The sequence below is a fragment of the Myxine glutinosa genome, chromosome 14 (assembly GCF_964187855.1).
Source record: "Myxine glutinosa chromosome 14, kmMyxGlut1.1, whole genome shotgun sequence".
Lineage (NCBI taxonomy): Eukaryota > Metazoa > Chordata > Myxini > Myxiniformes > Myxinidae > Myxine > Myxine glutinosa.
In genome coordinates, this window is record NC_136274.1 from 72,100,962 (window position 1) to 72,127,663 (window position 26,702).

The window sequence follows — 26,702 nt, forward strand, 5'->3', positions numbered from 1 at the left end:
CTTGGTATTTAATATGGAATATTTTTTTTTCTTGACTTGGGTTTACTTTCTGAACTCAGTATATCAATCTGGTGAGTTTCTTTTACGCTTCGGTGATTTCTTTGTTAAAAGAACCATGTCACTGATTGTCTTTCGCAGCAAGAAGTCATTAACAGGATAATATCACAGGTGGCGTGACAAAATATAAGGACAGGTACATTTGACGATTGGCTTCACAATCATGTATATAAGGGTTGTTGCATTCTGTATTCGTGGAAAACAACTGCTGCACGTCTAAAAAAGTTATTGCCGTTTCCTCTGGAGATGGTCCGTCAACTCGACAATGCTGTTTGTCATGGAGTGGTGGCTTTACGAAATTCTGGCATGAAACAGCGTGCTATTGCTCGGCAGTATGGCATCACTCAAGGTCAGGTGTCAAAGATCCTGAAACGAAATGCTCAGAGGGGTGTCCCTACTCCAATACCGAGGCCAGGATGTCCCCGCAGAACCACAAGGAGAGATGATCGCCAGCTGCACCGGTTAGTCTGCAATGGCCGTACCAAGTCAGCTAATCGGCTTCGGGCTGAGTGGCAGCAACTGACAAATGTGCCTGTATCCAGAAGGCTAGTCAACCAACGACTGGTTCAAGCAGGCTATCGTGCCAGGCGTCCCCTGAGAAAGCCACCCTGACCAGACAACACCGCCAGCGTCGATTGCAGTGGGCCAGAGAGCACGGTCAATGGCAGCCAGGACACTGGAATCACGTGACCTTCAGTGGCGAGTCTAGATTTCTGGTCTATCGTCAAGATGGCCACAACCGAGTGCGCAGACAAGTGCATGAAGCCTACAACGAAGATTGTATTGTGCCAAGCGTCCAAGCTGGAGGTGGTGGGGTGACCGTTTGGGCTGCTTTTCATGCTGGGGGCAAAACTGACCTGGTTGTTCTGAATGGAAACCTGAACCAGTTCAAGTACAGGGCCATTCTGGAAGAAACATTGCTTCCATTTGCTCGTGCAGCCTTTCGAGGAAACTTTGTCTTCCAAGATGGCAATGCACGGCCTCATAGTGCTCGCATGATCCAACATTTTCTTGCTGACCGTGGTGTCGAGCATATGGAGTGGCCTGCCATGTCCCCGGATATGAATCCGATAGAGAACTTGTGGGCAGAATTAACACGTCAAATCGACAACTTGGACCAGCAGCCGACCTCTGTGCGTGAATTGCAGCAGGCTATTTTCACTGCATGGCAAGCGATTCCTATCCAAACCTTGGCAAATCTCGTGAACAGCATGCCTCGACGTGTACGTGCTCTCCTGAATGCTCGTGGGGGTTACACGAAGTACTGGACTGTAATTTTACTGTCCGTAATCCCAGTCATAATTTAACTTTTGTTTTTGTTGAAATTTTTTTGCCTAATGTGCAAAATAAAGAGATACTTCTGGAAAACGTACAGAGGTTTAACACAGTACTGTCCCTGAATTGAGTTCGATATCAGTTTACATCACTTTCAAGGATCAATTTATTTACTTCAAAATGTCAAATGTGGTTTTTGTTTCTTTTAAAGGTCACATTAACAAAATCTAGAATAATTTCAACATATTTCTCATGAACTTTTGGTTCTAAGTCATCTTGAAATGTAAGTTCACCCCCACCAAAAAAATATTCCATATTAAATGCCAAGTCTGTAAAACAGTAATTTTCACATATGCTTTCTTCATCTGACACCGACATAGCAAATACATGTAACACCGCTCTTGATGAGAATTGACTCACCCTTTTCTCATCCGTCACAATATAAAACCGCCCGTGCTTCTTGGAGAGGTGTGGAGCGAGGATGTCGAAGTATTGCCGAAACTGTGTGAAGGTCATACAATCTGGGAAGCCTGCAGATGGAACAAGGAAGATTGTATAACCCACAATGCCATGCTTTGAGAAAACAGATGCCTGCTCCGAGAACAAACGATTCCATTGAAGCGTCATGTGCTAGAAGGGACAATACAGGTCTTAACTCTGAACAATGACATGCAGAAAACTAGAACGGCACTCGGTAGAGAACATACCTCCGCCAGGCTGAACAGTTTATGTTTTGTATCCCAATGATGGGTCGGATCTGGATTCGGACCTGAACCAAAATCTAATCGGCTTGTTCTTGTCACCTAACCAACTCGTCCACCAAGTTTAGTCATAACTCGTCCATAACTTTTTTAAATGTCATTTTATATATACTGTATATTGCTTTTCGCCCAATCTCTCAATGGTGAAGAATCACATAAAAAATATAGTAGCCAGATCCGAATCCGGATCTTCACCAAAATCTAATCACTCCGTCCTTTTTACATGCACTACCTCTCTGCCAAATTGTCTGAATCAGTACAAAACGTTTTGAGATATCTTGTTCACAAATAGACAAACAAACAAGAAAAGTAGATATAAAATGCTGATTCTGGGACACCCCAAGCAAAATCCACGTATCCCCCCCGGCAACTTAAAAAAAGTGGGCGGGGCCTAACAAAAATAATTAATGAAATAAAAACGAATCAATTAATTAAATAATTTTCCTGATTTTCGCGATTGCAAGTTTGCGAATATTTGTGAATGTTTGTGAATGTTTGTGAATGTGAATTCCTACAGCGGGTACGCAAAAACCCTGGCATGCGCCATGGGAAATGCAATCAGTCGCTATATAGGAACTCCCACCTCCCACATATTACAAACTATTACTTTAAGTAAGAAAAAAAAAAAAAATTTTTTTGTTGGAGTATATAAAATGAATGAGCAACAAGACAGAATATTTAAATATATATTTAACACAATTAAACGTTTGGTTGAGAAAATTATAAGATGTATACACAATGGGAATAGGGTTAACACACAGAATGAATGATTAAATGCTAAATATTTTCAAAACTATATAAAATGGATGATTTTTTTTACCCATTTGGGAAAGTAAGATAAAATTTAATAATCATAAGAATCTCCCAAATTCATTAAGATGTCTAATAGTTGGTTCAAGCGGGTGTGGGAAAACCTGTTTGCTTTTAAAGATGCTCCTTACTCCAAACTTTTTAGATTATGAAAATTTAATAATTTACACAAAGTCAAGTTTCCAGCCAGAGTATCAACTACTATCACAAAGTTTTAATGTGGGTCTTCAAAAAGAAGATATAATCGGTTTATTTAAACTTCAACACATACTAAATAAGTACAACATTAAAGATTTAATACAACTATTTTGTGATACTCCACAAAAGGGTAAAAATAAACCAAAACCCACATCACCTACAACCATAACTTGTATTCTCAGTGATAATACGGATGATATACCTTTACCCAAAGATTTAGATGAAACAAAAAAGAACCTCGTTATTTTTGACGATTGTGTTAATGAGAAAAATCAAACAGTAATGGATAGCTACTATACAAGGGGGCGACATTCTTCTTGTAATTGTATTTATCTCAGTCAATCATACTTTCAACTCCCTCGCTGCTCAATAAGAAATAATGCTAATACTTTTATTTTATTCAAACTAAATTCAATAGACAAATAATTTTTGGAAAAATAATTGTTCTACATTATTATGTAATAAAAAGAAATTTGAGGGGTATATGAAACATACGGTTGAAAAATATAAATATATTGTTGTTAAAGAAGATGATATAATAACCAATAATTTTTTTGTATAATAAAATGAACGCTGAAGAACGAACAAAAAAATTAAGGAATATAATCAATTAGTTTCAAAAGTTGTTAAACAACAGGAAGAGATAAAGAAGAAACGGAGACAGAAACTATCGGGTGAAGAAATATTTGAAAGAAAACAAGATAAGTTTTTTAAACCTCTTTTAAAATCTTCCGAACAAAAAGCGGTTTCATTTCAAATTCCTACGATGGAATATACCCCCAAAAAACCTCAAATGACAAAAGATTTTAGTCAAATGACAGAGCAAGAGCTTGGAGATATAGGAGCATCAAAATCTGATGATGAAGAATTATTCCGACACCTTGGGGGGATAAATCAACCTCCTGATAATGTTGTGAAAGCTCTTCAAAACAATGAATATTCAATGGAGACAAAAACCAAAGCGGGTCTCATTCCAACAGAAGAACCAGCACAGTTTTATCTTGTTAAAGAAAAGGTATTTATATTTAATGATAGATTGACATTCTTAAGTTCTGACCTACCACCTATTAAATTAACCCCTAGATTAATGTTTCTTCTCACAAAAGATGGGTATACTAATTCAAAATATTTTGATGATCCGCTTGATATGGAAAATGAGGAAGATAAGGTATATATTGATGTACTAAACTCGCTTGATTATAAAGTTTCTGATGCTTGTAAAAGTAAGAAGAATGAGAAGGAAAAAGAGATTATTAATGCTTTAAGTAAGCTTGGTTCGGGTGTTAGTTTTCTTCCAAATGAGTCATCACAATTAGTTGATAGACTATTATTGTTGTTAGGTAGTAAGGAGGTGGGAAACAACAATTGTTTTAATGAAGCATCAGCCATTCTAGATCAGTTGTTGAATAGGAAAATAATTAATAAATGTCAATACAAAGATATTTTATCGCATGTTATCTATATACAGACTTGGCATTTAATATGGAATATTTTTTTTGTGGGGTTGAACTTACTTTTCAAGATGTCTTAGAACCAAAAGTTCATTGGAATTATGTTGAAATTATTCTAGATTTTGTTAATGTGACCTTTAAAAGAAACAAAAAGCACATTTGACATTTCGAAACAAATAAATTGATCCTTGAAAGTGATGTAAACTGATATCGAACTCAATTCATGGACAGTACTGTGTTAAACTTCTGTACGTTTTCCAGAAGTATCTCCTTATTCTGCACATTAGCCAATTTTTTTTTTAACAAAAACAAAAGTTAAATTACGACTGGGATTACGGACAGTAAAATTACAGTTCAGTACTTCGTGTAACCCCCACGAGCATTCAGGAGAGCACGTACATGTCGAGGCATGCTGTTCACGAGATTTGCCAATGTTTGGACAGGAATCGCTTGCCATGCAGTGACAATAGCCTGTTGCAATTCACGCACAGAGGTCGGCTGCTGGTCCAAGTGGTCGATTTGACGCGTTAATTCTGCCCACAAGTTCTCTATCGGATTCATATCCGGAGACATGGCAGGCCACTCCATATGCTCTACACCACGGTCAGCAAGAAAGTGTTGGATCATGCGAGCACGATGAGGCCGTGCATTGTCATCTTGGAAGACAAAGTTTCCTCGAAAGGCTGTACGAGCAAATGGAAGCAATGTTTCTTCCAGAATGGCCCTGTACTTGAACTGGTTCAGGTTTCCATTCAGAACAACCAGGTCAGTTTTGCCCCCTGCATGAAAAGCAGCCCAAACGGTCATCCCACCACCTCCAGCTTTGACTCTTGGCACTATACAATCTTTGTTGTAGGCTTCATGCACTTGTCTGCGCACTCGGACACGGCCATCTTGACGATAGACCAGAAATCTAGACTCGTCACTGAAGATCAGGTGATTCCAGTGTCCTGGCTGCCATTGATGGTGCTCTCTGGCCCACTGCAATCGGTGCTGGCGGTGTTGTCTGGTCAGGCGTGGCTTTCTCAGGGGACGCCTGGTACAATAGCCTGCTTGAACCAGTCGTTGGTTGACTAGCCTTCTGGATACAGGCACATTTGTCAGTTGCTGCCATTGAGCCCTAAGCTGATAGCTGACTTGGTACGGCCATTGCAGACTAACCGGTGCAGCTGGCGATCAACCCTCCTTGTGGTTCTGCGGGGACGTCCTGGCCTCGGTATTGGAGTAGCGACACCCTTCTGAGCATTTCGTTTCAGGATCTTTGACACCTGACCTTGAGTGATGCCATATTGCCGAGCAATAGCACACTCTTTCATGCCGTAATTTCGTAAAGCCACCACTCCATGACAAATAGCATTGTCGAGTTGACGGACCATCTCCAGAGGAAGCGGCAATAACTTTTGTAGACGTGCAGCAGTTGTTTTCCACTAATACAGAACGCAACAACCCTTGTATACCCGACTGTGAAGCCAATCGTCAAATGCACCTGTCCGTACATTTTGCCATGCCACCTGTGATATAATCCTGTTGTTGACTTCTTGCTGTGATAGACAATCAGTGACATGGTTCTTTTAACAAATAAAGCACCAAAGTGTAAAAGAAACTCACCAGATTGATATCCTGAGTTAAGAAAGTAAACCCAAGTCAAGAAAAAAAAAAATTCCATATTAAATGCCAATTCTGTATATAAAACACAGTTTGTTTGTTTGTGTGTTACCTATAGACTCCTAAACGGAGAGGCTCACGTACTTGATTTTTGGCATAGACATGGCCATTGGGCCCCGGAAGGACATGGCCCACCTAAAAATGACCTCCGATGACGAGATCCATATTTTTTATTCATAGTTAACGTAGCGTATTTCAGCGAGGAACATTAAACACTGAATCGCAGCCTGTGCCACAGCAGCACGCTGATTCGCTCAGAGCGATCACGTGATGTTCCATCCTCGCCGCCAGACACACTCACGTACTTGATATTTGGCATAGACATGGCCATTGAGCCTGGGAAGGAAATGGCCTACCTAAAAATATTTGACGAGATCCATATTTTTTATTCATATTTACCTCAGCGCATTTCAGCGAGGACCATTATACATTGAATCTCAGCATGTGCCAGAGCAGCTTGCTGATTCGCTCAGAGCGATCACGTGATGTTCCATCCTCGCCGCCAGACCACTGAACTGAAAATATATAGAATGACCATTGCCATTCACACCACACAGGTGGAGATGCAGCTACCGGGCGCCATCTTGGTTGGCACTCGATGCTGGGCAATGGTGATTTCCGTCATGCGTTTGTATGTAATTCAGAGCGAAAAGCGATTGTGTTTTTTCACCTTTTGTGCGATCGTGTTTTGTGTCGATTTTTGTTGATTTTGTGCGATATGAATTAAACGTCTTTGAAACAGCTGTGAAACGTCTTTCCACAACCCTTCCGTAACCGATTGGAGCAGTTTATTGCCGCACAAAAAGGCATTTTAACAGTTGTCTGGCTTTTAAAATCTGGGACACATTCAAAACAAACGAGATCCGCGAAGCGAGTCGGTCGAGTCATGCTAACCATGATGGCGACACGGCGGCTACACTTTTCACGGAGTATGAGCGTTCTATATATTTTCAATTCAGTGTGCCAGACTCGCTCACGTACTTGATTTTTGGCATAGACATGGCCATTGGGCCTGGGAAGGACATGGCCTACCTAAAAATGACCTCCGATGACGAGATCCATATTTTTTATTCATATTTAACTTAGCGCATTTCAGCGAGGAACATTATACACTGAATCTCAGCCTGTGCCAGAGCAGCTCGCTGATTCGCTCAGAGCGATCACGTGATGTTCCATCCTCGCACCATATATCACGGTGTAATTTGTGCGAGGCTTTTGTCCGAGTGAGCTTGAGTCGAGAGGGTGATTGTACGGGTTGGGAATGTACGGGTCTCCCTTCCCCCACCCGGCAACACCGGTACTGGAGAGCGTCATAGGATCGGTGAGTCTCCGAAATCCACTTTGTGCTGTTGTCGCGAAGACGCAGGATGATGTCGCGAAGACGCAGAACGATGTCGCGATTGTTGTACTGCTCTCCTACCATGAGAACTGCAACATCATTGTTGACTGGCCCTTCCCTCCCCCCTCTCCCTCCCCTCCCCTTCCCTCCCCCCCTCCCCTTTCCCCTCCCCCCTCACCTCCCCCCTCACCCTTCCCCCTCACCCCTTCCCCCCTCCCCTTCCCTCCCCTTCCCCCTCCCTTCCCTTCCCCCCTCCCCTTCTCACCCTCTTCCCTCCCCTCCCCTCCCTTCCCCCTCCTCCATCTCCTCCCCTCCCCCCCCACTCCCCTCCCCTCCCCCCGTTCCACTCTCCTCCCCCCGTTCCCCTCCCCTCCCCCCGTTCCCCTCACCTCCCCAGCCCGGCAACGCCGGGTACTTCTGCTAGTATAAAATGAGAAGCACTGTACTTAATTTTAATTTTACAGAGTGATTCTACAGAATCATTCCCATACCCGTTACAACTTGATCCCACAAAAGAATATGAAGCGGCGTTATTGTCTGTGGAAACCTATAATACCTTGTTTAATATCACAGAAAAGAATAGCAAGTTTAGTTATAATCCAGGGAGTGGATATAAAACTATAGAAGTTACACCCGGAGCTTACGAGATTTCTCAAATAGCTTCTGAAATTGAACGTCTTATGAAAGAACAGGGCGATGACCCAAAAAATATTGTTATATATATTCAAAAACACACATCAAAATCAACTATTAGGCTTAAAAATAATTATAAAATCGATTTCACGATTAATAATTCATTCCAAGAGTTTTATTAGGTTTCTCTGAAAAAATATTGAATCAAACAAAACATTTTACAGTGATAACGTCATTCAAATATCCGCAGGTATAAATTGTCATGTGATTGACCTGAAATTTTAAGAATTTGCATATTGGTTCACCGAATTGGTTCACCAATCAAAAGCTACAAGCAAATTGTTTTTGTTTTTTATCAAAAGGTCAAAGGTCAAGGTTGCGTAAAATCACCAATTTTCACCCGATAGACCTGAAATTTAAAGAATTTGAATGTTGGTCACTGAATTGGTTCACAAATCAAATGGTAGGAGTCGATTGTTTTTTTTAGACCTAAAGCTCAAAGGTCAAGTTTGCAGAAAATCATCAATTTTCATGCATTCTTTTTAAAAACTGTTTTCGTTATTTTGAGCATACGGAAGAAAAAGACGACGTCTGAATACAAATGGACGCGGGTGGGCTTTGCATTTCCAGATGCTTTGCAGTTGTATTCCTTATCTAATCCTGTGACAAACTGGAAATCTAATGATGGATCAAGTGGGAATCTGTAAAGATATCATCAAAGGTTATGTGATAGCATCCTGTGCATGGATGATGATCATTGATGGAGAATAATCTCTCCCATGGTGGGTGTTCGTTGGTTCCTTTTGTCTTTTGCATACAGCACGTACTGTATCTGCGGGTGGCGTCATTCGCTGGGGGAGCAACTATTCTCGTGATGCAGTTCCCCGTGTAGTTTAGAGCACGAATTTGGAATTTGTTCAGTGTGATCGCGATATCTCCCCTACTCTTTTTCGAAGGGCACCATGGGATCTTTAATATCGACCAACTAATGCTGGCAGACAGGGCACCCACTTCCAAATGATGGACGGTGCACACATTGGGGAATCACCATACCTGTGAGAACGAGGATGAAAGTTTATAGCTAGCCAGAGATTTGGACCCATGAGGCCAGGCAGATGTTCCTGAGCTGATGCAGCTATTCACTGAAGTTTAGAGAACGTTCAAAATAGCATTGCTCAAAAAAGCTCACACTGTAGTTTGTGTGTGTTTGTCTTCTGGTCAAATTCTGGTCTTCTGGTCACAATTCTGGTCAAAAATGGTTATTCCGGAATATATTTGGCTTTAGGTCAAATATTCTTCTGTACAATACAATTACCCACCCCTTAACACACTCCAGACTAGGCCCAAAAGCCTGTTGAAGCTCAAATTCCTCATTACATGTTACACATTCTTCAGGTTAGTTGTCCAGCATAACTACAGCTCACTTGTGTTTTTACACATATGGGTAATGATTCTGGGGAAAAACAAAATTAAGATGAGGATGGACACAATGTATTCAATCTTCACATATCATTAAACAGACTGCAGGATCCAGGGAAGCAAATTGAAGACTCTGGAGAAAGAGCTGGAGAAACATCTGATAGGAGAGCGGAGAGCAGCTGGAGAAACATCTGATATCTTCCAGATTTAAAAACACAGACAAGCAAGTGGAACACCAACAGCTGATTAGGCAAAAAGCAAGGCAGGAAATCCTCCACCGATTTGAATAACTCTTAGATGGACAACTATCGAGGATGCCTCTTCGTGGTGGTTGTACCCCCCAACGAAAGTCTGGGGCCAAATCTGGATTTGTCAGGGCATTGCGATCACGGTCAGAGTGCTGATCGGTCCCCATGGACTGGCCCTTTCCTTCTGGTCTTTCTCTTCTTTCTTTCTCTCTCTAACTCTGTCATGGCCCTCACTTCGTGAAGGCGGGGGTACACCTTCCTGGATGTGGGGGATCTCGGGGTCACTCCTGCGGGATCGATCGGCCCGTCTCCATGCTGCGGGCTTGTTCGAGAGAACTGTCTGGGTCTATACAACAACAACAACAACAACAACAACAACAACGCTTTGATGGAATATAATATCTCTGTCTCCATTATCTTTCATTTTGACCTCCTTTAGGTAACTAGTTTGCTTTAAGACACCCACCCCTAACTGGGTACCCATTGGAGAGTCGTGATCAATTCATGGAACTTCTGTTTCACGGGCCGCAACTACATAATGAGAGATGTGGTGCAATTTTTGGTGGCTTAAGTTTTCGTGAATATTCTGTTTTCCATTCTCGGTGATCCCCAGCCGCTAGTTTGGTGATCCCCAGCCCAGTGATGATCCCCAGCCGCCAAACCGCCCGTGATGCTCGTGTCAACCGAGCAATGCACTCGGTCCAAGGAGATAATTTCCTGAACTGTAGAGACAATACGTAGTCAATATCAACAAGGCCTTTCAGACATTTTGTCACTCATGCTTGGCTCGCAAAGCTCACACAAAAAAAAATTCAGGGTCTTCTCCATCTGTTAAGCAATCATGCAAGATAAACTGAGGAAGGAGGTTTAGTAGCAAATTTATTTTTCAAATATCATTAGAACAAGAGAATGCACAGCTTCATTTTCGATACGCGATTTATGAAGCGTCCCAGCATTAAACACAAGCCATTAGGACAAGAGAATTATCAATAGGCACTCCAAATGGCTGAAGGCTCCGATAGGATGCGTCTCGCCAGAATAGAGTCAAGACCGCAGATTGGCGAATTTCAAAGCACACATTACAATCTACGACTCAACTCAGCGGTGGAGATCATCAACACACTCTCCAACACTAAAATCAAATTCGTTGTGGGGGAATTGTAAACCCACATTGAGGTTTGCGTTATAATACGGCTATATTTGTAAAATACACCACAATTTACAAGATTATTACCCTCACCAGAGGAGAGGGTATTGCATTTGAGTCCGTTTGTCTGTTTGCCTGTTTGTTTGTTACTTGCCGGAAAAGATTCCGGCAAGTATCTTGATCGGTTGGTTTGTCTGTTTGTCTGTCTGTTTGTCTGTTTGTTCACAGTACTACGTCTACACCGTTGCACGTAGAATCGCCAAACTTTACACACATATTTGTCTTGCCCTGGAATAGACTGTGCCCAATTTTTAACTCTCTCGGCCCAAGGCCTCTATTATGATGTCATAATTCGTTAATTCGACAAGTACAAAACTTCATCCAATCCAGATACAATTTCTTGAGCGCCATGTCGGTATAAACTGGTGGAAAAATAATAATAACTAGCCGAAACCCGTGGAACATCCACGGAAGGGAGGATGTGGTGTATGGATAGAGTGTACCATTATGGATGGCATAGGGGAGCGCTCATGGGATCTTCTTCTTCCGTTAAGCTCCAATTTTTTCTCTTTACGTTAAGTCCAATCAGTCCTCTCTGCTCGAAGTGCTCAGGCCATGCCTTCCCGCTCTCATACTTTTATTGCCGTTCGGTGTAGAAAGGGATTGACATATCGTTCGTCTGTTTCAGCTCGTTATCTTTAAGCTTCCTTACGTCTCGCCACCTGCTACACCTCTCTGAGTTACGAGGATTTATGCAACGCACCCCGAGTATCGCAACGTCACTCCATTTAACTTTATTAAAATGACGATAAAGACGTTTCCTTATATATCCTAATTAAAAATGTTCAAGGGAATAAAAAGACCATTTGGTTCACACCACCCATCACACCACTCGACTGTCCAATCAGCGGACGGCTCACATCGCCTTCGCCCAGCAGACGCCAATATGATGGTGTCGTAAGATGGCGTCGTATCGGCCGATAATCGGATGCTTTTGGGTCCCAAAGTCGGCGAATTCAGATTTTTCGAGTATGGCTGTACGTGATAAACAAAGAGCGCGGTTCGTAGATGGAAAATGCATTTGTGCCGTGGGCATCGGGTCACTGGGTGCGGCGTAAAAGGGATAACAAAGTTGAGTCCTTACGGTATTATTATATAGATGATGATGTCATCGGTCACGTGGTTCGGCCGCCATCTTGGAAAAAGCGAAAAATTTTGCACCTCTATATCTCCGAAAGTGCTGAATAGAAAAAATTGAGACATGGCTCATTTAAAGAACTCTGCATGGGAAATAAAATATGTTAATAATGATGTCATTGGTGCCTCCATTATGACGTCATAATTCGACAAGTACAAAACTTCATCCGATCAAGATTAAATTTTTTGAGCATAATCTAGGAATAAATTAGTTTAGAAAACAAATAATGATGACGTCATTGGTCACGTGGTTTGGCCGCCATATTTGTCCAACATGGCCGATAAAAAAAAGAACATTCCGGCAAGTCCTCGGTCTCTGACCGATTTTTCATTTGTCTGTTTGTTTGTTTGTCCGCACAGAATAAATGTGATTTTCTCTGCAACCGTTGGTCCGATTGACAGCAAATTTTCCCCTTGTGTGCAACTCCACCTGTATAATTTTTTTAATGATAATTATGACGTCATAGGTCATGTGGTTCGTTCGCCATCTTGGCAAAAACCGAAAAACTTTGCACCTCTATATCTCAGAAAGCGTTGAATAGAAAAAATTGAGACATGGCGCATTGTAAAGAACTCTCCATGGGGAATAAACTATCTTAATGATAATGATAATGTCATAGGTGCCTCCATTATGACGTCGTAATTCGACACGTACAAAACTTCATCCGATCAAGATGAAATTTCTTGAGCATAATCTAGGAATAAATTAGTTTAGAAAAAAATAATAATGATGACGTCATCGGTCACGTGGTTCGGCCGCCTTATTTGTTTAAACACAAAAGCCTTAAAACCACTGAAAATACATCCTGGCAAGGGTTTGCAATCTCTGATTGCTCTTTCTTGTTTTAGCTTCTAATAGACCTGAATCACTGGGGTGATTGATATTAATAGAGTGGACTTTTATAACTGTCATGCTGCTGTTTCAAAACTTTGGATCATGTGGATCCTCCCAAATCATGTGACTCCCAAAAATATGGATCCAGACAAGATTCAGGATAGTTAGGCAGTTAAGAGGAAGCATCGATCATTTTTTCAGGAAAGCACCAAATTTGGCACAGATGTAGTATGGACCTATACAATTGTTTTCCTGAGGGGCGCCCAAAAATTCAGAAAATTCAAAAAATCCAAAAAAATGTCCTGGATGCCGTGAAAAAGGGGAGAAAACAGGTATTGATTCGAACTGTAGATTCTGATATTGTGGTCTTGGCAATAGCACACTACTTTACCTACCAGTCACACGGTGTGGAGGAACTCTGGATTGCCATTATAAACCACCTTTAGAGGCCATTTTTCCCCGCAAGCAGGGGTTGGCCTTTTTCGGGGACCGTGGTTGTTGTTGTTTTTTGGTCCCCTTTTTGAAGCAATGTTTTACGGCCAGATGCCCTTCCTGACGCCAACCCTTTTTGTCGCCTTTTTACGACAAACAGGGAATTACCAGTGAACTGGTACTCAATTTGCCGACCTCGGAAGGATGACAGGCTGAGTCAACCCCCTGGCGTTAATTCAGCGATTGACCGGGATTCGAACCCAGGATCCTAGGATCCTAAGCCCTCACCCTAGCCGCTTGCCCAACACCAGGGCTACCGCTACCATTGGCACTGGTAAAAGCTACCGCTACCTTGCCATCAATAAAATTGCCACCGGCCTTGGCCGCAGGAAGTCCGAGTCTTTGCCATTATTTCATGTCTTCACTGGCTGCGACACAGTGTCATTTTTTGCCCAAATTGGGAAAAAGACAGCCTGGAAGGCTTGGGAGGCATACCACAGCATCACGCAGACCTTTCATGCTCTCGCTTATAGGCCATCTGTGGACGCTATTACTATGGAACTACAGAGCATAGAAAGATATGTTGCCATCCTCTATGACCGGACTACCGAGATAAAGACAGTGAATGACATGCGCCGACACTTGTTCACGAAGAAGGCAAGAACAATTGATCACATTCCCCCAACAGCAGACGCCTTCGAACGACACCTAAAACGTGCATGTTTTCAGGCTGGACACGTATGGAGTCAGGCACTTGTGCCCTACCCAGAACTTCCATCACCAGCTGATTGGGGCTGGATGAAAACAGGGACTTCTTGGACCCCAATTTGGACCACAATACCACTGATACAGGAGGCATGTTCAGAGCTTACAAGCTGCCATTGTAAGTCGGCCTGTAAAGGCAACTGTAAATGCTCCAGGGCAAATCTGCCCTGCACATCACTGTGTGACTGCGATGGATAGTGCTTGTAGTTCTACGCGTCTGTGCGAAAGCCTCCGCCTTTCAAGTGCCCACAATATTTTAAGTTTAAACTGCAACTGTGTGTAACTTTGATTAATTAATACCATTCCATTGTTATCAGAGACCAATAAAACAATGTGTATCACTTGGAATTGAAATTTTACCGAAAATACTATGAGAGATTCAAGGAAAATGGAAACACCATGGCGGCCATCTTGAAATTAAAGATGATGGATGCCAATCTTTATGCAATTGATCCCATTGGATTCAGAGACCATGAAAACATGGGGTAAGACACTGGAACTGTGGTGTTATCGGTCATAGTATAGAAGTTATTGAGGGAAATAGGTCACAGAGGGTGGTCATGTTGAAATTCAATATGGCGGCCACCAGGGGTTCTGAATTTTTTGGCGCCACCCAGGAAAACAATTGTATAGGTCCATACTACATCTGTGCCAAATTTGGTGCTTTCCTGAAAAAATGAACGATACGCCCTATTTTTCGGTCTTAACTGCCCAAGTAGGAGGAGCAGTCAGGGGTGAGTTGTGGAGTGGGAAGAGGGTGGCACAGTAGGCATGACATCAATCATGCAATTTAAACAAACAAAAAAGGACTCATTTAATATCGCAGTCAAGAGTGGATGGCTCAAATTCGAGAGTAGGCCCATCAAGCTATTACATGCCAGCTGTGTATAATTAAACATGAAATCTCACAAGTTGTCTAAAGTATGAGATTGAATGAGATTTTGAAGAAACACGTTCCTTGGCACCACCATGCCCAAGCGTGACGGGGGTGCTTGTAAAACAAAAAATTTGTTGCGAGATTCACAGGTAGAGGGACCTGGTTTTATAGGGCTTTTGGTATCCATGCCAGGTTTCGCTGAGGTAGTTGAGAGTGAACCCAGAAGTTTAAACTGGCTCCAAGTGTGGACGGTATGATACAGAACACTGATGATCCCTGTCTGAAGATTATCACCAAGACAGGTGAGTTTTCAATAACAATCTGAAAGCAACATGCCCATTCTCCTGAGGTCTCGAGAATATCAGAATTCAAATCCTCAATATTGCTGCCTTCAGTCCGATTTAAATCCACAATCTTTGCGAAGTTTGCCGCAATAAGCCTGCAATGTACCCCCAATTTCCTTGCACTTAAATTTTTTTAAAATCATTTCAAAACTTTTCATCGATTGATGTTTGAGTAAGGCAGGGTAAGCAAGACATGTTTGTTCAACACGTTAAACCACCTCACCTTGTCGATGAATTCTCAAAATTTGCAGAAGCTGGGTGGCCTTCAATTGAGCTCGTAGGAAGCTGACATCCATCTTTGGGATTCCGGATGTGACATCCGTCTCTTGGCTCGACTGGCCTACTCCATCACGTCTGGGGCAGCACATCTCGGATTGCCGTGCCAAGTAGCAGTGCATAAAATGGACCTCGGTGTGCTTTAGCGTCTCTATCAGGAAGTCCTAATGAAGTTGATTGTTGGAGGAAAGAAGGGAAGGTAAATTGGAGAAGAAGAAAGAGATTACAATCAAAAGATTACAAAGATTACAATCAAAAGCTGAGAGTTTAACGACCGAGGGAAGTATTCAGCAGGAAAAAGAGCATTTTCTGGAAAGTTGCATCAACATTATTTATGGTTCTTCACCCTTGGTTTTTGTACCACAAGTCACGTTTGTGATCTTATTTTTAGCTGCTTGTTTAGCTTTCTTCGCCGTGGTTTTTGTGTCACATGTCATGCTCACAACTCCTATTTTCAGCAAAGGTTTGCTTTCTTCACTCGGCACTATGATTATTGAACTACAAACAGTGAGCAGATTATAATAATGGATGCTAACAATTGATGACGCACAGGTGGATTATATTACTCTGTGGGCAGAACGTCAGATTGGCCTACTTCGATTTTGAGTATAAATCATGAGTCGGAATCGATAACGTGATATCCTATCGCACCAAACGACAAGAAACTGGCAGAACTGAAATTAGTGAAGAGGTACTCCAACGACATTCAAATGAATTTTGGCTGAGACAAGTGTGTCAAGTGCACATTAGTACAGGGTAAACCATGCAACAAAATAGGACAACATAAAAATTGACCGAGATACAAAAACACAGGAACTACAAAATGAAGCATCATACAAACACCTTGGAGTGGAAAAGAGCCACCAAATATGTCACAAACAAATGCGCAAAACAATCGCCAAAGAATACCTGCGTAGAACGAAGCTGATGCTGAAAACATACCTCACCCCAAGAAACAAAATCAATGCCAAAAATCAACTCACAGTACCATTGTTCCAAAACAGTTGTGGAATAATAAACTGCCCACAAGCGAAAATCAACAAGCGACATATAAAAACAAGGAAACCTCTCACGATCCACAAAAATCAGTGCATCCGGAGAATATACCTACCGAGACGAGAAGGAAGTAGTGTCCTGAATGACATGTATCTCAATGTAACTCAACCAAGTGCACAGAATGAGAACTGTAGGACTGGCTGAAGCCATGAAAAGTTCAACAGACTAGATAATCCAATGTCTGTTGTGTCAATTGTTGTATCAAAAGTATCAATTTATGATTGGAATGACATTTGGAATTTAGTGAATACAATTACGATTTTGAATTCGTAATTGTATTCACCCAACCATACGGAACTACTCCACATCCGGATTTAAATATTTGTTTTTGTCACGAATGTTGGTAAAAGTTAATTTTTTTAATATTAATGCTATTTCATTTGTGATTGGATTATGCTGTTTGGAATGAAAATAGAGGTATTGAGTTAAAGTGAAGAGGAAATGCCGTGACAGTTTCCACTTTCTAAGCGTGACATTCGCGGATCGCTACATGCAGATTCGCCATTAACTGGGAATGTAACCTTTCAAACGGGTACGTTTTTCGTGGAAGTCCTTCACTAATCTGCTGTCCATGCTTGATGTTCGACTACAGGTGGCACAGATATGTGTAATTTATTGGTTCCATGGTTTCCCATTCGCTGTTTTTTTTTACCTAAGTCTTTCTCGAACCTGCTGTCCGCGTCTGACGTGCGACCGAGGCTGCCACAGGATGTGGAATTTATTGGTTTCATAATTTAGCATTCAGTGTTTCCGCATTGTTTGTTTGCTTTTGGCTCCACACCCATGTATAGCACGGGTACCTCGCTAGTATGTATATATATATATATATATATATATATATATATATATATATATATATATATATATATATATATATATATATATATATATATCTATATATATATATATATATATACGTATATACAGTATATATATATGTATGTATATATATATATATGTATGTGTGTATATATATATATATATATATATATATATATATATATATATATATATATATATATATATATATATATATATATATATATACAAAGTAAGTACACCCCATGTAAAGTTTTGACTTTTTAAACATATTTCAACGTACAGCTATTTGATCTTCATTTCAACAATATTGATAGATAAACGTGATATAATATAACAAATATCATGAAACATTTACATTTTGTAGTCCATTGTATAATTTAAATAAACATAAATGCAAATTTCGCATGTGGAAAAAGTAAGTACACCCTTGGCTCGAATGGGTGGTATTGCCCCCTTTGGCAGAAACCACCTCAAGTAGGCGTTTCTTATAACTGTCTGCCAGTCTCTGACATCGACTGGAAGAAATTTTTGCCCACTCCTCCATGCAGAATTCTTTCAGCTGTGCGATGTTTGAGGGGTTTCTTGCATGCACAGCTCGTTTCAAAGCCCCCCACAACATCTCGATGGGATTTAGATCCGGGCTTTGACTTGGCCATTCCAGAGCCCTCCATTTCTTTCTTTTCAGCCATTCTTTGGTGGATTTACTGGTATATAAATATTTGTGTGAACTGTATTTGCAAACATACACGCACAGGTATACACGCACAGGTATACAGGTATACACAGGTATACACGCACAAAATAACGCACAGGCACGAGTTTAGAGAATTTCTCCTTACTAATTTGGAATTTTGATGGGATATCTTTTCAAGCTAAAGCTTTTGTTTGTAACAAGAGTGTCCCCTGCTGGTGTAAAATGATCATCGTCGACAATCTGAGGAATGTTGCCCATTCGGTATCAATGGGGATAATTTGGAGGAACTTAGGGACAATTGAATGGATATGGACAAGTATTGTAATACGAGTCGATTGTAATAATAGTAAGATCAAGCTTGTTTATTTATTTATTACTTTGTCTGTTCATATCTTTGGAATGAAAGACATATTTCTCACCGCCTGGAGTTTGACGATTGCTGTCGGAGGTTTCTGCCGCTCACCGACAGAGGTGGTGTTCAAGGACCGCCGAACACCTGCCGTACGCCTTAGTGCCAGTCTCGAGCTTCCATCCACACCGGCCACTGCTCTACTCAAGGAGGTCATGTGAACACCAGGATGCTGGCTGAAGAGCGAGGCAAGAAGCAATCTGCCCGGATGGAAAGGGAACAAACAGAATCAATCATTCCAAACATAAAACAAGACAGTTGCCATTACAGAATAATAGAGTTGTCATTCATAATAACACATGTGCATCAGTTGTTAAACAACCTTTTAGGCAAATCTACCAATAAAAATATAATTAATTTATACATCTTTGTCCATTTCCCAAATCTAGAAAATATTTAATGGTCAACAAGCTCTGCGTGGCTTGACACTTAAACTTGAATGACGGGGGATTTAATTGTCTTCCCTCGGGAGATGTCTCAACCATGTGACGTCATGCTGACATCACCAGAGATGGCATCTGTCTTGACAATTAAAAATAGCTGTGATATAATTTTTCAGGTGCTGTATTTCACTTCCTTCTTTCAAGACGTTCCAAACTTTCCCAAGACGAATCTGACAGCCAGTTAGAGAAATGAATCTCCAAAGGTTGTGTGCTGCGAGCGATGACGTAGTCCATGTGCAAATGTGAAAATCAATATACATCCTGGATCTAGAACCACAATGTGCTTAAAATGTCTTTTTCATCATCAACAAATGTTTGAGAATCTCGAAAGTTGTCAAGTTCAAGAAAGCACACTTACTTTTTTAACGAGTCAGAATTATGGCATTGTACTTTTACGGTTTTGTAAGTTTTTTTTTCTGTTTACACCATCTAAAGCTCATGGAGAAACTGTTACACAAATTAAACACAGTCATGCCCAAGACACAGTTGTTGTTGTATAGCCCAAGACAGATCCCAGATCGATCTCCTAAGAGCGACCCAGAGATCTCCCACATCAAGGATGGTATACCCGCCTTCGCAAACTCAGGGCCACGACAGATGTTAGAGTTAGAGAGAAAAGGGGAGAAATGAGACAAGAGAACAAACTCCCGCCTCTGGAACAAACTCCCTCACTCTCTTCAATCCCACTCCTCCCTCCAGGTCTTTAAAACAGCTGTTCACCACCATCTCTTATCTTCCCCCATCCAAAACCTTGATCTTTTCTACCCCCGTTAATTCACCCCAGAACCACTTTTTTGAAATTCCAACTTCTTTCCTGGAAGTCCTTGCAGTGTCCTTGTGTTTTTTTTTTTTACCTCTCCCACCTCTCCCCCCCTTTCCCACGCCTCCTTCCCTCAAGCCCTCTCCCTCCCACAGATCTCTCGATGTCCCTGCTCTCAAATGTTGTGTTTGTGTCCTCCCCCCCCTCTCCCCATCTTGTCTACTGCTCCCCTTATTATATGTTTTATGTACCGGTTTGACTTTTTGTGTGATTAATGTTAGGTCTTTCACGAGTCTCGATGTTGTATACAAAAAAAACAAAAAAACAATCGACACGGTCTGCAAGCAGCCATCAATCATCTGGACTGGTCTCCCATCTCTACTGCCTCTGACATCAACTCATCCTGGGAATTCTTCCAAAGTAAACTGCTCTCTCTCTCTCATGCACAGATTTATCCCATCTCGTCTTCAGTTGTCATACCCTTCTTCCCGTCCATGGTACACATTTCACCGTTTCACCTCACCCTCAAAAAACATCCCCCCTCACCCCACACAGTCACACCTTTCACCACACCCATCACACTCAAACATTTCCCCACACTCCACACACTTAAAGCTTCCCCCACACACCTCACACATGATATTCCCCTCCCCCCACCATCCCCACCCCTCACTCACTCACACAAACCTTCCTCCTCACCACTTCCCCTCAAACCTTCACCTTCCTCCCAAAGTCTCCCATCCCATCCTCAACCCTCCTCCTCCTAATCTATAACTGTGTGGACCTCAAACATCTGGGGCCTCCACTCCAACCTGACAGATTTTCAATCCAGGCCACTGCCAATAAACCAGACATCATTTGTTTAACAGAATCCTTCCTCCCACCAGATGTCCTTGACTCTTTAGTGTCTCTATCTGACTATTGTCTCCTCAGGTTTGATCGACAGCTGAACCCCGTCCTGGTGGTGGAGTTGAGCTGTACATCAAAAACACCATTTCTCACAGTTTGTGTACTGCTCTTACACCTCCCAAACCCCAGGAATACCCTCCACACCCACCTCATGTTTCTCTGTGTTGTACTGTCCTCCCAACAGTGACGACTACATCTACATCTCATTCAGACAATATGGACCAACTTTTAATCACTCATCCCACTCTCTATTCCTCATATGTGGTGATTTCAATTGTCATCATGCTAATTGGCTGGGTGTTGGTTCCCCTCTCACCAGCCATGGCACTTCTGCAAATGACTTATATGACTTCATGGGACTGACTAAATCTGTGAATTTTGCCACCCAGATTTATCTCAATGGAAAATCTTCCCTTCTAGACTCGGTGATGACCAACTTCCCCGCAAATGTACCTTGCTCGCCCTCTGTCCCAATTGGCTCATCTGATAATGTGCTTGTGAAGGTCAACATCTCTCTGGCCATTCTCAGAGAACAGCGTCAGTGCCGGCGAGTCTGACAGTTCACTCAAGCAAACTGGCAGGGACTGCAGGCAGCCATCACTCTCCAGGACTGGTCTCCTATATCTACCGTCCCTGATATTAATTCCAGCCTGGGAATTCTTCCACAGAAACCTGCTCTCGCACAGATTCATCCCATCTCGTCTTCAATTATCCTACCCATCCTCGTTCTCTTGGCACTGTGAATCATGTGGTGATGTAGTTGCTTTAAAACAACTTGCATGCTCCTCCTGGAAGGCAAATCCAACCAGGGGGAACCTCATATCATTCCACAAATCCCACAACAAGTGTGTCTACTCTCTCTCTCGAACCAGAAAACAACATCTGTCTAATCTCAAGAATGAACTTTCAAACCTGTTTCCCTCCTCTAAAACCTGGTAGCACCTTGTCAAGTCTGTCCCTGGTGTATGCTCCCCTTCTATCCCTTCCCTCATTTCAAATGGAATCACAGCAACTCCACTTGTGAAAAGGCCGAATGCCTTAATTATATCTGTGCTTCAAAATCTTGTGTCCCTAACACCTTTCTCTTTCTCTTTCTCTTTCTCTTTCTCTTTCTCTTTCTGTTTCTCTTTCTCTCTCTCTCTCTCTCTCTCTCTCTCTCTCTCTCTCTCTCTCTCTCTCTCTCTCTCTCTCTCTCTCAAATTTGGGGGGGGGGGGGGGGGGTTACAGCTCGACCCGGGGGTAAATGAGTGAACTGATCACCGCTGTAGCCCCAGAAAGCTTGCAACTCCAAAGCTTCATACAAATGGAGCATCTGTAAGATGGAGAACCTACAAGATGGGGCACCTGCAAGATGGATGACCTGCAAGATGAATAACCTGCAACATTGCGTGCCTGCAGGATGGCGCACCTCCAAGATGGAGCACCTCCAAGATGGAGCACCTGCCCATTACGATCGGCCTTTTTTCAACACCTCTGGAGTGGCTCACAAGTCCCCAAGTTCATCAAGGAAAACATATCTGAAAAGTGTTATGATGTAATGCGTTCACAAACATTCCTCCAGCAGTGAACATGGTGACGTGTTACATGGTGCATTCAGAAAGGAACACGGTTGGGAAGGACACGGATGCTCTGTCGCTCCTGGCTACTGGTTGTGCGAGGTTTGTCTCCTGGTCTGTCCATTTGGATCGCATTGGGATCACCAAAAAAGAAAAAAAGAAAAAAAGAAAAAAAAGTCTCTCTCTCTCTCTCTCCCTCTCTCTCTCTCCCCCTCCCTCTCTCCCCTTCTCTCTCTCCCCCCCTCTCTTTCCCTTTCTCAATTTTTCACTTTATTTAATCAAACGCTTAATTTGCTCTTGATGTGTTCATAGTTCTTGTGTGAGCATTTCCTTTAAAATTGTTTGTGGTTACTGTTTGTGTCCTCACCTTTGGTTGGTAAAAATTTTTTACTTGCTGATTTCTTTTGAATATCCTTTGTTCTTTTTTGGTGTGTTTATGATCCTTATACAATGTTTCTTTGAACTCGTTGCTTGGTTTGACACTGCTTTGTGGAATGGTTTTATACTTTTATAATAAAAAGATACAAAAGTCTCTCTCTCTCTCTCTCTCTCTCTCTACCCACCCTTCCCAGTCGGTCCCAACTGCTCCTGGAGTTTGTGTATTTTGCACCTGAGTTGGAAAAGTTTCTGGTAACCTTCGACTGACTCACCAACTGGACCGGATGACATCAGCTCATGTGTCCTAAAAATCTGCTCAGCTGCTCTTGCACTTCCTTCCTTCCTTTTTTTTTTTTGTCTCCCTCTCTTCCTCTTCCTCTTCCTCTTTCTCTTTCTCTCTCTCTCTCTCTCACCCTAGGTCATCTTACATCTGCTTGGAAAGCTGCCAACATCACAGCATTATATAAAAAGGTGCAAAAACTGATCTCCTTAACTATAGACCAATTGGTTTACTTCCAACCATCAGCAAGGTCATGGAATCCTTCATCACAGTTGACATGAAATCATTCCTTTTCTCTAACAGCCTCATCTCAGGCTAACAATTTCGATTGAGACATGGTCACTCCACCTCGGCCATGCTGCTACAACTCTCCCAACAATGGATGGAGGCCCTCAATGTCAGACATGAGATCAAGGCAATTTCTCTGGACATATGTCAAGCTGTTGATAAAGTGTGGCATCCCACCTTGCTCTCCAAACTCTTTGCCTATTACATCCAAGGCCAACTCCACTCGTGGATTACTGACTTCCTCCATTCTCGTAGCCAATACGTGGCTCTCAACGGAAACCTTTCTTTGCCCTCTCCGTGCTCTGCCCCCTCCCCACCACCACTTCCCAAGTATGTGCTGGATGCATGCAGTCCAATAGCAACCCCTTTCCTAGTGAAAGTGCCTAAATCCCGAACCATTGCATGCCTCCACTCATTTATTCCTCTATTTTTCTGCCTGTGGAACCAACTTCCACACTCTCTTCAATCTCATTGTCCCTTCCAGGTCTTCAAGACAGCTGTTCACCACTATCTCAGATCATCTCTCATCCAAAACTATGATATTTTCCACAGCCGATTAAGCACCCCCACCCCTCTCAAAAATTTCCTTGCGTACCCATCTTGTCCACGCCTTGCACTCTTACGCTACCTCTCATCGTTACCTACATCCCTTTTTTGTCCGTCTCAGTCTACCTTCTCCCTCTGCCCTGCTGTTGGCATTTCCCCTTTCTCCTGCTATTCCCTTTGTTGTGTTATGTCCTGATCTGTTCTGTGTCCTCGCTCTTCCACGAACCGAGACCATGTATTTTTAAAAAACTCCCCAGTTTCCCCTTCTTCCTGTGTTTCATTCTGCTGGTGTGCAGCTTCTTCACCCCCATGTGTCCTTCTATACCTCCCCTTGACCTCACCCTAACTCTCACCTCGATTCTGCTGTAGGTGTTTCCCCTTTCCATTTTTCCCCCTTTGTTCTGCTCAAGCCTGTGCATGAGCCTCAATCATGAATCTAAAAAATAAAAAAATGCTGAGCCAGTTGAGGTCTAGTAGATACCTGGAATCTGCGTATATTATTTCCAGGAACTTGTGGTTGCACTTTGTTGGATCACACTTTGAAAAGGAAAGCCATTTTAGAGAATGTTCCACTGCTACCTTGGAGATGGGTACACAAGGGAAGTGCTGTCATGACAGATATATGTGACTATCATGTGGGTAGTTTTGATTACTTTGAGTAACTTGTACTGAGCAGACTGCATATGCATGCAGCATTAGGTACAAATGGCCATTCTTGAGTCCAGACTTCTTCCAGGCTCACCTGCAAAGTGGGACCAGGTACGGCTTTGATGCTACACGTTTCGACCTTTTTAGTGGAGTTTCAAGTTTTATCCCAAAGTGGTAATTCCATATCAAACCTGTTGTTTCATCTTCCGGGAAATTCCAAAAAAAGGGATATTTGGAAGTGGAAGTTACGAAATCAAGCAGGAAGAGGAAAATATGAAAACAGGAAGTGGTAAACATAAACAGACATAACACAAGGTTCTCATGAAAGACTGATCCCGAATTATTATTGAAAAAGGAAGACACAGAGGAGGGAGGAATGGAGCATGAGATAACTAGGAAGGAGAAAGAGGAAAAGTAGGAATACTTCTGGGAGTTCCTGAGCAACGTTCCAGCATTCTGCACAGACAGGTTCTGCTTCCCGTTCGAAGTCCAACCCTCCATGTTGTATTCAACACGCGATGGGCCAGATCCGTGAGCCAGGCTGAACCGCAGTGGGGTCTCACTTTTCTGAATCACCGCTTCAGCTACCAAAAGGAAGAGGGAAACAAAGTTGTAGTGTGATAACAAGAAAGGAGAGTAAATATGGATGGATATATGGATAGATGGGTAGATGGGTCATGCTCTATACAGGGCGTCGGTTCGAATTCCAAAGAAGTAAGCGCCATGAGGGTAGTTTACTCTGCTTGATGGGGCTATATAAGACTCCTTTATTATTATTATTATTAAGTTTCTCAGCTAGGGGACTCTTCGTGTACTCTTCATGAAGAACACTGTGGGATCTTTAATGTCCACCAAATAATGCTGGCCTCGCTTTGCTTGGGAGGCATCAGGATGACAGTTTATAGCTGGGTAGGGTTTCAAACACAGGGTAGAGACAGCTCGGAGGGCAGTGTGCATACCTCAAGACTAGCATCCCAGCGTAAGAGTAAAGGGTTATGATATATAGATGAGATGTGGGAGGGTGGTGGGAGGAGTACGTGGTTTCCACAGTGGGATTACATCTATTGAATGAATTCTGGACAAAGTGAAATTGAAAAAGTAACAGGCGATCGGATTGGAGTAGAGATCATGGAAGATGTGAGGAATAAGAAAGTGTCGAAGTAAGAAATGGGAGCAAACACAAACGTGCTCATATATAACGAGGCGATGAGAATGAACTAAGGAACTAAGTAATAACGAGTGCATTTCATGTGGGAAATTACCCTGTTCAATCTACATTTGATTCTAAAAGGCTGAGTCAAATAGATAAATAGTCAATCCGAAAAAGATTGATTACTCAAAACACTATTTGGGATTAAAACAAGGTAGAATACAGGTTGGAGGGGGAGGAGTGGGAAGGTATAATACAGGTTGGAGGAGGAGGGGTGGGAAGGTATAATACAGGTTGGAGGAGGAGGGGTGGGAAGGTATAATACAGGTTGGGGGAGGAGGGGTGGGAAGGTATAATACAGGTTTGAGGAGGAGGAGTGGGAATGTATAATACAGGTTGGGGGAGGAGGGGTGGGAAGGTATAATACAGGTTGGAGGAGGAGGGGTGGGAAGGTATAATACTGGTTGGAGGAGGAAGGGTGGGAAGGTATAATACAGGTTGGAGGAGGAAGGGTGGGAAGGTATAATACAGGTTGGAGGAGGAGGGGTGGGAAGGTATAATACAGGTTGGAGGAGGAAGGGTGGGAAGGTATAATACTGGTTGGAGGAGGAAGGGTGGGAAGGTGTAATACAGGTTGGGGGAGGAGGGGTGGGAAGGTATAATACTGGTTGGGGGACGAGGGGAGGAAAGGTATAATACAGGCTGGGGGAGGAGGGGCGGGAATGTATAATAGAGGTTGGGGGAGGAGGGGCGGGAATGTATAATAGAGGTTGGGGGAGGAGGGGCGGGAATGTATAATAGAGGTTGGGGGAGGAGGGGCGGGAATGTATAATACAGGTTGGGGGAGGAGGGGTGGGAAGGTATAATACTGGTTGGACGAGAAGGGGTGGGAAGGTTTAATACAGGTTGGGGGAGGAGGGGAAGAAAGGTATAATACAGGTTGTGGGAGGAGGGGCGGGAATGTATAATACAGGTTGGGGGGCGAGGGGAGGGAATGCATAATACAGGTTGGGGGGCGAGGGGAGGGAATGCAT

The 26,702-nt window shown here is 42.6% G+C and overlaps 1 protein-coding gene across 3 annotated transcripts in view; it reads right to left on the minus strand.

The window, feature by feature from the left end:
• Positions 1-26,702, minus strand: part of LOC137439905 (unconventional myosin-XVIIIa-like) — a 346,703-nt gene that overhangs the window by 107,090 nt on the left and 212,911 nt on the right. For all 3 annotated transcript variants that reach the window (XM_068136130.2, XM_068136128.2, XM_068136131.2), the window contains 4 exons: positions 24,943-25,102; positions 18,721-18,910; positions 15,677-15,893; positions 1,753-1,862 (listed from right to left, as the gene is read on the minus strand). In XM_068136130.2, coding sequence (XP_067992231.2) covers positions 1,753-1,862; positions 15,677-15,893; positions 18,721-18,910; positions 24,943-25,102 — 677 coding nt within the window. The remainder of the gene's footprint in view (positions 1-1,752; positions 1,863-15,676; positions 15,894-18,720; positions 18,911-24,942; positions 25,103-26,702) is intronic.